The following is a 13,062-nucleotide window of genomic DNA, read 5'->3' on the forward strand; positions in this document are numbered from 1 at the left end:
AGCAAGCGTTACTCCTACGTAGACATGATACACAGCAAGCGTTACTCCTACGTAGACATGATACACAGCAAGCGTTACTCCTACGTAGACATGATACACAGCAAGCGCGTGGGAATCCCACCTACGTGGTGGTGGTGAGGACTGTACTCTGCGATGGAAACTGTCAATACACATCTAGCTGCCTTATGTACGGGCATGGGTTCCACTTGCACTAATCACTGTAAATAAAATTCAGCTTCTATCCTTTTGCTCTAAAACATATGAAAACAGGTGGATGAATGATCTCCAAGCTTTCAAGGCCCACTGATCTCATTGCCAGCATAGGCTAAGTGGCATACACAACATCATTCTAGGCGGCTGCAGGGAGAGGGGAAAGGGGTACTTCAAAGAGAAAGTTTCTGTAAGATCAACTGAAGGTGATGTATACTGAGACACCTCCAAGGATGCCAGCTGGAAGAGAAACATGGTACATATCAAAAATGTCATGGACAAACTGAGCTCAAATAATAGTCTGAACTGAAAGTAAAAAAGGGAAGATGCTGGGGCACCTGGGTGCCTCAGTTGGTTAAGCATCTGCCTTTGGCTTAGGTCATGATCCCAGGGTCCTGGGATGGAGTCTCTGCACCAGGCTCTCTGCTCAGCGGGGGGCCTGCTCCCCACCCTCCTTGCCTGCCTCTCTGCCAACTTGGGCGCTTTCTCTCTCTCTCTCTGTCAAATAAGTAAAATCTTTTAAATAAAAAAATAATAATAATAATAAATTTTTTAAAAAGGGAAGATGCTGAGAACTGCTGGTACTGATTTGCAATGGAGATTATCCCTGAATGGGCACCTCTACTGCAGGGTAATAGCAAGGATTTATTAAACAAAACAAAACAAAACAAAACAAAACTTCCCCCTTTTTAAGATAGGGATAGGGAAGCCAGCACCATGATAACAACAACAAAAATTAAACCCTCTGCAACTTCCTAACAATAAACTCCAGGAGCCATTCTACTTTGGAATACCAGTTGGAATGTCCATCCACTTATAACAGCCTTAAACAAAATAACCCAGCGCAAAGACATGACTGTTTTTCATTTGACCCGCAAACTTGACAGATTTTAAATGATTGTTCAGTTTTAGTGCCAGAGAAAGAGAAGATCTATTCTTACCTCTGCCAGGAGGTGTGTGACCATGTCGATATCATTGTAAGTTTTGGTCATCTGCTCCACTCTGTCTGTGCCTAGAACTAAGACAGTTAAAAACAAATGTTTATAGTATTTGGAAATATAAGAAAGTTTTAAATATTTGCAAGAGTTGAAAGATAACAACAACAAACCCAGGCTTTTACAAAATGTCATTCAGGGGAAATAAAAATATATGTGAAGGAAGAAAAGAAATGTTTATGTATTAGACACTCAGGAAATAGACCAATAATTACAAGCAAAATGTATATCATACAATGAATTAATGAAGTTCTCAAATTATCATAAGGCAGCCTCTTCCTTACTATCTCCTCCTCCTCCAGTAAGAACTTTGGTCCACTCACACTAGAGAGTGTGGGCCTGAAGAATGGATTAAATCACCGATTGTGTCATGGCCTAAAGTTCCCAAGGGGTAAGTTAGTGAGGGGTTGTGTAATTACAAATATATTTAATTAGAATTCTGTTGTATGTTGAATATCTGTGATCACCTATTATGTGAGCTAATATCAATAAACAAGGAATGGACTTGTAGGCCTTTTTGTAGTTCCGTTATGAAGCATAATCTTTTTTAGCTTAATTAAAAACTCTTTATGAAAATTGCCACCATATGTTGGTCTCTACTATATGATAAACTACAGGGGCGCCTGGGTAGCTCAGTGGGTTAAAGCCTCTGCCTTTGGCTCAGGTCATGTTCTCAGGTTCCTGAGATCCAGCCCCACATTAGGCTCTCTGCTCAGCGGGGAGCCTGCTTCCCCACCACCTCTCTCTCTCTGCCTGCCTCTCTGCCTACTTGTGATCTCTGTCTGTCATATAAATAAATAAATCTTTAAGATAAACTGTATATTATATTATTATTTGCATAATTTAAGTCCAGGATTTCTGCATTACATTCAGGAACTGTCAATGCATTGAATAGTATAGCTCCAAAGAGAATGACTAGCATGACCCCAATGATTTCCACAGTCACAATAAGCGATACCCTTTTAAGTTAATGATGCATACTAAAAGAGGGATTTTTTTTTTTTTTAAGATTTTATTTATTTATTTGACAGAGAGAAATACAGCAAGAGAAGGAACACAAGCAGGGGGAGCAGGATAGGGGGAAGCAGTATCCCCACTGAGCATGGAGCCCGATGTGTGGCTCAATCCCAGGACCCGAGCCAAAGGCAGACGCTTAACTGACTGAGCCACCCGGGCGTCCCAGGATATGTATTACTTTTATTTAAGCTTTTTATTTTCCTTTCTACCAAAACTCCTTAAAATGAATCTGGGACTTACCTAGAACTTAATTATTAATGACATCTTATTCCTAGCTAAAAGTAAAACAAAGTGCTGGATTAATAGTAATAGGAGATGGAAACTAAAAAGATCTGGGTAGAAACATTTTTACCCCCAGAGCATCTATATTTATACGTAGGAAAAACTGGCTCCACAATTTTAACCACAGGAGTAAGAGAAACAGGCTTTTGGGCCAAAGGAATCTTCACAATTTACCTACAGTGTGAGGTCTCCATTATTTCTGGCCTCAGTAAGATGAGACAAAAACATCAAATCATATCTATGTTCTAAATTAATTACAGAAAACCAGCCAATGGTTGCAAAGTTAAATGTAACCTAGGGTGGTGGGACTCATCTCTAGATTCTAATTTAATTGATTTGCAGGAGCCCCAGGGCACATGCAGGAAGTGAGAGACACCCAGGGGTTCTGACAGGGAGCTAGCAATGAAAACTCCCAATTCAGAAGTTAACACTCGAAGCAAGAACCAGGAATCCTAGAGACTCAGTTAAAAACAGTTTTTATAAAACTAAACAATTTTTATAAAACTAAACCGGAACAATGTATGATGTAGTTGATATGACAAGACTGACCACAGTTGAAGGTAAAATGGTAAATTTATTTGGAAGTAAATTAAGGCTGTAATAAAGAGCTGGTGAGCTGTAAGTCACACATGAAGAAAGGGGAAGAGAAAATAAAGGACACAGTAATACAGAAAAGAGATGTTTAGATTAAAAGGTGTTTTAATGAAGAGAAATGAATAATAGTGAGAATAATGAGGTAACAACTTCCATCTCACAGGGTCATAAAAAAAAACCTGGCTCTGCTCATTCTCAGTAATGGGCTTTTTGCACCATGCTGCTGTTCCTGTCACAGTTCCGCCAGGACCAGAAGGCCTTTACCTGATGGAATAACCAGGATCCATCTATGAATGCAGGTTACAAAACAACACCGATCCCAATTTTGTTTTAAAATTGTGAGCATCTCTTGTATACATATGGATATAGAAGAGAGGCTAGAAGGATACACGTTAAAATATCATAGTGGTTATCTCTGGGTATAGATTATGGTTGATCTCTTTTTTTTTTTAATCTTTTGCTAAATTTTCCATGAAGAATAAATGTTATCTTTGCAATCAAAAAATAGCAGCTCTTGGGACGCCTGGGTGGCTCAGTTGGTTGGACGACTGCCTTCGGCTCAGGTCATGATCCCGGAGTCCTGGGATCGAGTCCCGCATCGGGCTCCCAGCTGCATGGGGAGTCTGCTTCTCCCTCTGACCTTCTCCTCGCTCATGCTCTCTCTCACTGTCTCTCTCTCTCTCAAATAAATAAATAAAATATTTAAAAAAAAAAAATAGCAGCTCTTGTTCAGAGGTTTCAAAAACAAAAATGAATTTTCAAATGCTTAAATATTTATTACGGCAAAAAAGTTAGATAAGGCAACCAGAATTCTCCAATTTTTGTTGTCTGTGGAATAGTGTCTATCTGTGCTACTCAGCCCCAAAGCTGGGCCACCTCAATTGCACAGAGCAGCTCAGTTAACGTCAGTCAGTCGCGAAGCACAGAGAAATGCAATGAGTTCCTCCTGGCAGGCCCATCCGTTCCGTCTTCTCTTCCTTAACACAGTCCTCTTGGTAGATGCGTTGCTTGGAAGATTCCAAAAGTACTCAGGGCAAATCTCTTAAGTGTTCTCTTGGCATTTAGGCATTGTAATTAAATGCTGCCAAAGTGAGACACTGATTCTGCTCTGTGACTCTGTAACCAAAAACGGAGAGCCAAGCAGACTGATTTTATTATAATCAATTCTATCAAATCCTAAGTGCCCATCAGTTCTCAGCTCTTAAAATAAAAATGTTACATAGGGTAGAAATTAGCAACCTTCCTGGTTTACAGACAGGAAACTCCTAATTCTTAAAAAATTTTTATATATTAGGGGAGATGATAAACATTTTTACAGAACAATTTTGCAAGTTGGTTTTCAAAGGCAGTTGATTAATGTTCAACATTTTTGGTGTAAGATTTGGAGAACCTGATGTTCCTGAAAAAATATGGGGGGGAGGGGAAGATATACATAAGTTCTTTATCAATCCTCACTTAAAGTTTTAAGTCTTCATAATTTCCCATTGACCACTCAACCTCACATATTTTTCAGGATAGGAAGGGCCCATGTTAATCCATTTTGATCTCTCTGTCATGAGATGGTGCTTGATAGGTCTCTCATGTGTCTCTTTTCAAGGTCTAGAGTTTTTACAATTACTGAAATTTAAGAAGATTTCTAATCTCTCTAACCCTCTTGCAGCAAAAAATCAAAAACAAAGCAACAAAAACCAAAAATGAAACGGCCCACATGGCATAGTCAAAGCCGCAAGAGCTGCTGGTAACTACAGACAGGACTTCCGGTTTCAACCCCGAAGATGCCGCTCTTGCTGCTGTAATATGGAGAATGCTTCTGCAAGGCAACAAACGGCCTTCAAAAGCACGGAGAACAGAGAGAAAGTGTCTGGTGATTTACACCATCTGGGAATGCCTTTCTCAACAGGGTTCCAGGGGAGAATTAAGCCCTACATACAATGATATGAGTGAGACAATTTTCTCAATACTCCCACAGATACTACTCAGTAGATGTCTTGGGGCATACGACTTAATTATTTTGTGGAATTGGCTGAGAGGAAATATAAATATGTTAACCTCCATGATCTGACTTACAGCTACTGCTTCCTGAACATTATCAGTTATATTTCTTTTCCTGCCAGTATAGATTAATAATTTTGGGGAGCAAACCTTGAGGAAAAGCATAACCAGAAGTAATTATTTCTACAACTGTATTTCGCTACAAAATTGTGCTCCCTTCCTAATTCCTTAAATTCTCCAATGAAAATCACTATGAAATGGCCATATATAGCTTTGGATGACAATGCTTTGTGCTGGTAGTTCTCAGATGTTAGGACTTGTTAAAACAGGAGGACTCTTAGGAAGACTTGTTAAAACACAGACTATGCTATTCTCCACTTCCAGAATTCCTGATTCTGCAGATCTAGGGTAGAGGCCCAAGATTTTGTATTTCTAACAAGTCCCCAAGTGATGGCAAGCTCTTAACTAAAACTTACAAGACTACAGGGCGCCTGAGTAGCTCAGTTGTTAAATGTCTGCCGCCTTCGGCTCAGGTCATGATCCCGGTCGGACTCCTGGGATCGGGCTCCCTGCTCCACAGGAAACCTGCTTCTCCCTCTTCCACTCCCTCTGCCTGTGTCCCCTCTCTCGCTGTGTCTCTCTCTGTCAAGTAAATAAAGTCTTTAAAAAAAAAATAAATAAAAAATAAAACTTGTAAGACTAATCATTTCCCCCCAACCCTTTTTTCTCATGCATTAGAAAGTGGTACAGGTATCCCCTTTTTTCAAATAAAAAATACCCTGAAAGGCAGATCGGGCTTCTTTCTATTTTCAGCCTTTCCATGAACAAATGGCACTTCCTGTAATGATGTGCTCTGACTGCACTGCTCACCCTCATAGCTCACTCTGGGTCTCTCTCTTAATAAAATTAAGGAAATCCTGAAATGACTTGTTCTGTATGTAAAATATTCTCTGAGTACCTTAAAAATTATACATGGCAGGGACTAGGACGGAATTATTTTTATGGACCCACCCACTGCTCTCAAGTGTTCTATTTTAAAAGTAAACAATCTCTTTCTGACTTGGGGAGGGCTCCAGAGAACACCCGGTATCCTTGCCGCCATCCGAGGTGGGCTCCCAACCCAAACCCCGGCCCATGCTGCCTCCTAAACTTATTTTTCTTCTCACAGCTCTTTCCACTTCTCTGTGTTACAAAAGAAAGTGCCTCTGCCTGTGCCACCTCTTTTTATTAGCTGTTAAAACGCATTTTATGGAGCAGGAGTACCTCCTGGTATGTGAGGGAAGTAGGGCTAAGAAGAGGCTGAAGTAGTACCAGAGAGCTAAACCCCAGGACAGCCTATGAGGGTGCATAATGATTATTCACAACCACAGATCTTGGCATCTCAAAGGGACAGAAAACTGCTGAAAAGGGTCAGAGAATGTTTTGTAGCTTGGCTTTTTAAAACATTGATCACTTTGCTAAATAAAGAAAACCACTTATCTTTTACATTCATAAGATGCAAATTCAAAATGAAGTGTATTTATATTGGAGTGAACTGGTAACCCAAAGAATTGATATCTTTAAAATTAACAGTGAAATTGGGGTACAGTACAGAGATAAAGAATTAGCGGGCTAATTACAATCCTAGTTTATTTGCTTCAGAATCTTATGTATATCATACATAGTTCAATTTTCAAATTGTTGAAATGAAAATAGTATCTTTAGACTAAAGGATGAGGATAGTTTTCTGGACCCTGGAAGTATGGGTCTGTAACAGCCTATTAATCTCAAGTTTTCAATTGCTCCCTTGAACATCATGATTTACTTTGTATAAAGTCCTGGAAATCCAAGTATTTTAGGATTTGATTATAATTTATTTTCCAAAGAAGTTTATTTTTATTTAAAATTCTTCCTAAAAGTAACTCCATGAAATTATGATAAGACAGCTTTCTGGCTACAGTTCCATCCGCTAATGGCATTTATGACAAAGAAAAAGTAAACTAAGGGGCACTTTCTGTGCCACTTTATCAAAATAATGACAGAAACGAAACTTATTCTGAAGAAATTTGTTTGAATTTTCTTCTCATAAATCTAAAAAGGCATGGAACAAAGAGAAATGGAAATAAAAAACAAGCATTTCTCAGAAAATCTCAAGCAAGCAACTTCTCAAGCTTGAAAGTTAAGAAAACCTTAAGAGCTTTAATATTCAGCTACTTATAAGAATTACTGAGGAAGAAATAGTTTTATTTGAGCTTCTTGATATTCTAATTCAAGTTTAAACAATGTTTACAATTTTTTTTCCCCCTGAACAGTAAATAACCTAGTTCTAGGAAAACTACTATTAAAAGCAAGTTAATGACTACTGTGAAAATTCGTATTTCACAACAATCATGAAAGACACTGAAGCACTCACTGGGAAAAGGTTTAGGAACTGATGCAATGTCATATCTATCCCAAATGAGAAGAATTTTACCAACATACTAATGTTGAACTTAGAGACTTTTATTATATGTCCTAGTAGCTACTATGGACAAAACATTTTTATAGTGAATGAATTAAAAAAAGTCAGCTCATCCTGAAGCAGATGTTTGGAATGAGGTCAAAAGCAAAAAGGTCTCCATTACTTCAATTATTAAAGCTACTTAAGTATTCAAAAACCACGCTTCTTAGTGACTGACCTCGTTCCTGTGACAGTGTTAAACAGGAAATACAAAGTAAGATAGCTGATGGCTCCGGATAACAAACTACTGGGATAATAAATGTTTTGAGATATAAAGGGACATTAAAATTTTCAAATAAAATTTCAACTACCTTTTTTTATTTTTAGGTTCCTTTCTCTATTCAGCCTGAGAAAAGTATCAAATAAAAGTATCAAGTGAAATATCAGGAAACATCTGATTATTGCTTCCAACCCCAGACACTCAGAGTCACAAGAATGACAAACTCTAGCATTCAGACATAACACAGAATCATGTCTTTGTGCTGTGAAATCAGTTTGAGTTAAAGAAGGTACACAGTGAACAAGGTCTACGGATGCCAAATGTTTTAAAAGTCAACACTGAGATGCTTATGATCTTGATCTCAATGGGCAAACTCTAAAAGGGTAAAAAAAAAAATACTCACTCATATAATGGAAAGTCTCTTCAGCAAGGACTGGAGAGAGAGCATCAGGCCCATGCTGCTGCCGGCGTGGAGACTGAGCCCAGTCTTGATTTTCGTACAGAAAGAGAGAGTCTACTCTTAGCTTATACTGCGGTAGCTGTTCTTCCAGCAGACTCACCAGCTCAACTTCAGGGAGATCCTCATTGGAGCAGACATCTAAAGAGGAGAGTCCATGTAAATGAAGCCAAAATATTCCAACTTACCAGGCTACAGAGAAAACAGTGAAATTAGTTTGCAAAAGTAGGATAACCAAAGAAACACTAGCCAGGATAATTTCTCCAGTGATTTTTATTAATATGTGTTGGTCTACAGTTGGTCTTTCTCTAGGTTTCTTTAATATGAAAACTTCTATAATAAAAAATAATACCATGAATTTTAATTATACTTTATTTAAAAATATATTGCTTGGTGACTATAGCTATGTTTTTCTTTATCTTAAAAATTTTTTAAAGATATTTTTTATTTATTTGACAGAGAGAGAGAGATGTCACAAGTAGTCAGAGAGGCAGGAGGAAGCAGGCTCCCTGCTGAGTGGAGAGCCCGATGTGGGGCTCGATCCCAGGACCCTGGGATCATGACCTGATCCAAAGGCAAAGGCTTTAACCCACTGAGCCACCCAGGTGCCCCTACAGCTATGTTTTTAAAAACTAAAATGAATTTGAACAAATTTCTTATTTCCTCCTTATCAGTCTATTTAATGTGTCTTAAAAGAGAGCTGATCTCAAATAACACACATGCTTGGTGGGGTGGGGGGTAAAGGCAATACAAAACAATGAGCAGAAAATAGTTTGAAAGGAATAAAATGACATATTCTTTAATAACAAAATTTGAATGCTGTGGAAGAGTCTTCAAAATTTGGAAAAATTACATTTCAGTATACTCTTACAGTAGCTAGATATTTTAAAAAATTAACATTTATTGGTTAAATGTTAATCAGTAATGCTAACGTTTCAGCAGTGTTCCAGCACTAGTACTGGAATAAGTACTGTACCATTTTTACTTGAAAGATGTGGTACATTTGAAGTCCTGAATACCCTTCACATGGTACTCTCTCGCCCACACTGTGTGTACCTCTAGCTACCTCCTGCGTATAATCTCTGAACACACTTGGCTTCTCTGACTTTATGTGCTTGCCCCTGGCTTCCTGTTCCAAATACTGCCCCTCCTTTAACACTTACCAAATTTAGCAGTTTACAGAAAAAAGTAAATGTATCCCTTTTAACATGCTTAAAATAGAGAAAATACAGGATGTCATATCAACTCTCACACTTTATAAAGAGATCTGCTATTTCCTTTGTGGGTGGTATAAAGAAACATATTCTAACTCTGTCAAAGAACAACGAAGTTCATTTTAAGGAACATATCTTAAAAGAGTACATTTCTACTGCTTGACCTTAACAATGACACTTCCATAAATCAAACATGAGTAAGCTGACAATGTCACATACCACTCTTTACCCAGGACAAGCAGTGACTTCATAATCACAAAGATAAGGCACAGAATCACAGAGATAAGGTACATTTAAAATCTTAAATACTATTCTAAAGAAGCTCTCAACCCTTAGCAGATCTTTTTTTTCTTTGGAGATCTTTTTAAAAGCCCTAAAAATAAAACTAAATTTTATTACTACCAATTCCATGCAATCATCCAAATTTTTCCTGCCATAAATTTATCACATACAGATTGTCAGTGTAATACTTGAAAGAAAAGAAGTTGACTATAAATACATGCTGAGCTATAAACAGGCTTGTGGGCAATTCAGGAAATGAAGAACAAAATTCAACATTCATTAAAAGAGCTTTTATTCTCTATAAACTATCTTTTATTTTATTTTATTTTAGATGACAGCTCTTTCATTTTAATTGCTTAGCAAATGTTTAGTGTGAATGACATTTAAAAATCTTTGCTGCAATTTCCTTCCCTGTCACCTCCTCTTCAACCCACAACATGTTTAACAAAATTGTTAACCATCTAAATTAGAAACTGTCTTTTAATATGCATTAATGAGATTCTGTGAAAATTCAAGGTTACCAATTCCCTTCTTCCAAAAGGTACTTTTAAAAATGCATATACAGGGACGCCTGGGTGGCTCAGTGGGTTAAAGCCTCTGCTTTCGACTCAGGTCATGATCCCAGGATCCTGGGATCGAGCCCCGCATTGGGCTCCCTGCTCAGCAGAGGAGACTGCTTTCCTTCCTCTCTCTCTGCCTGCCTCTCTGCCTACTTGTGATCTCTGTCTGTCAAATAAATTTAAAAAAAAAAAAATTCTTAAAAAAAAAAAATGCATATACAAGGTGGCCTGGGTGGCTCAGTGGGTTAAAGCCTCTGCCTTCCACTCAGGTCATTATCCCAGGGTCTTGGGATTGAGCCCCACGTCCTCTCTGCTCAGTGGGGAGCCTGCTTCCTTTCCTCTCTCTCTGCCTACCTGTGATTTCTGTCTGTCAAATAAATAAATAAATAAAATTTTTAAAAATGCATATACGATCAAGGTTTAGCAGATTAGATATCCTTGACTCACTCCATTTGCTTCTGTATTTCTGATAACGTACTACTTACTACTCTCCTAATTATCCAAACTTAACAACCCCCTTGCTAACATTTTATCTTCCAAATGTCCCCTCCATATGCTCACTTAATTTTAGCCATATTGTGTCCCTTTAGATTCAAGGACTCCTTTCGTTTCTCTGGAAGAGCTTCAAAACACTAAAATTTTCCTCCGTATCTTTATATCCAATTATGTCACTCTCCTATACAATGCTAAAAGAGGTCTGAATTTCATCTAGTCATTGGAGAAACACCTTATGAACATCTGGGATAATCAATAAAGATCTTAGAAAGGCCGGGCCTATTCTTAGTCGGATTAAATTAATGCTAGAATAAAGCACATTACAATATGATCTAAAGTGTGATCTAGAGACCCACATAACAAAGATTAAAAACAAGCCTCAAAAGGATGGACCTTATTAGCAAGTAACTTCAGGACCCATCAGAACGAACTTTAAGTTTTCCAAGGAAGGCAACAAAATCTAAGCTTCTAATGATGTAACATTCAAAATATTAAGCATTTGATAAAAGATTATTAGATATGCAAAGAATAAGCAAATTGTAATCCATTACCAGTTGGAAAATGAGTCAACAGAAACAGGCCCAATAACAACAAAGATGATAAAATTAGTAAACAACAATTTAAAAACAGTGATTATTAATATGCTCCAAGATTTAAAAGGAAAACATAAACTTGATGAAAAGAGAAACAGGAGCTGTATCAATCTTTATAAAACCCAAGTAGAAATAGAGTATAATATCTAAATTGAAAAATTCACTGGGTAACATTAACAGATTAGATATTCCCCAGAAGAAAAAAAAAAGTAGTAGACTCAAAGGCATAGCAATGGGAACTATCTAAAATGAAGCATAAAGAAAAACAAACAACTGGGGAAAAAACAAATCATTAGTGATTTTTTTCATATAGTATCAAACTGTCTAACATACACGCAACTGGAGTCACAGACAAGGAGAGAGGCAGAGCAGAAAGAATATTGGAAGAAATAATGGCTGAAATCTTGTAAATTTAATTAAAACTATAAATCCATCATTCAAAGAAGCTCGACTCTAAGCAGAATAACACAAAGAAAATCCAAACAGAAAATCTTAAAAGCAGAGAGAAAGAAAAAAGGAAACATTACATTCGAGGGAACAAAGAAAAGAATAAGCAAACACTTTTTATGTCTTAAAGCGCATAAAAAGTGAACTCCGAATTCTGTACCAGTGAAAACACCTCACATAAAAGGTGAAATAAAGACTTTTTTCAGACAAGCATAAAAGCGCAACTATTCATTGCCCGCTAACCTCTGTTACAAGAAATGTTGCTTCCTCAGGCAAAAATGACACAAAATGGAAAGTTTGATCTATAAAAAGAAATAAAACCCCACAAAACTGGCAAATCTGTATGTAACTATATAAAATCTTTATTCTTGTTATTTAATCTATAAGTGACTAAAGTAAAAATAATAACAATTAATTATGTGTATAACATGTAGATGTAAGAGACAGGGCAACAATAACACATAGGATGATGAGGGAAACAGAATACTGTTGCAAGGATGTCACTGTATGAACTAGTATAATGTTATCTGAGGATGCAATGTAGTAAGTTAAAAATGCAAACTGCAAACACAGTGCAACCACTTAGAAAAATGAGAGGTGTACCTACTCAGTCAATAGTGGAATTAAAATGGAATCCTAAACCAAACCAAACCAAGCCAAACAAAACTCCAAAACTCAGTTCAAAAGAATGAAGGAATGAGGGAAAAACAAAGAACCATTAAATGGAACAAAGAGAAAAGAAATGATAGTTCAGAGTCTACTGACTCAACCAGACTGATAATTATATAAATGTAAAACGTCTAAACACCCCAATTATAAATTAGAGATAGTCAAACTGAGTTAAAAATAAAATGATCTAACCATAAGCTCTCTACAGGAGATGTCCTTTAAATATTCAGGTAAGTTAAAAGTAAAAGGATGAAAAATGCTATCATACTAATTCTATACAAAGTTTTTTCAAAAATAGAGGCGGGAATATTTTACAACTCATTTTATGAGGCCTGCATTACTGTAATACCAAAATCAAACAAAGACATTGCAAGGAAAAAAATGTACAAATTAATACTTTTCTTGAATGGGTCACATGCACATATACACAAAACATTAATAAATCAAATCCACAATCTGTCAGAAGGATAATACATCATGGTAAGTGTCGGTTTTCCCCCACAAGGTTGGTTTAAAAATTCAAAAGTAGAAAAAACTGAAAATCAACAGAATTCAC

General features: G+C 37.1%; 1 protein-coding gene across 4 annotated transcripts in view; it reads right to left on the minus strand.

Annotated features, from left to right (window-relative positions):
* Window positions 1-13,062, minus strand: part of TRAK2 (trafficking kinesin protein 2) — a 68,253-nt gene that overhangs the window by 22,891 nt on the left and 32,300 nt on the right. For all 4 annotated transcript variants that reach the window (XM_059393204.1, XM_059393206.1, XM_059393205.1 and 1 more), the window contains 2 exons: window positions 8,193-8,387; window positions 1,152-1,228 (listed from right to left, as the gene is read on the minus strand). In XM_059393204.1, coding sequence (XP_059249187.1) covers window positions 1,152-1,228; window positions 8,193-8,387 — 272 coding nt within the window. The remainder of the gene's footprint in view (window positions 1-1,151; window positions 1,229-8,192; window positions 8,388-13,062) is intronic.

This window comes from Mustela nigripes, chromosome 3 (assembly GCF_022355385.1).
Source record: "Mustela nigripes isolate SB6536 chromosome 3, MUSNIG.SB6536, whole genome shotgun sequence".
NCBI lineage: Eukaryota > Metazoa > Chordata > Mammalia > Carnivora > Mustelidae > Mustela > Mustela nigripes.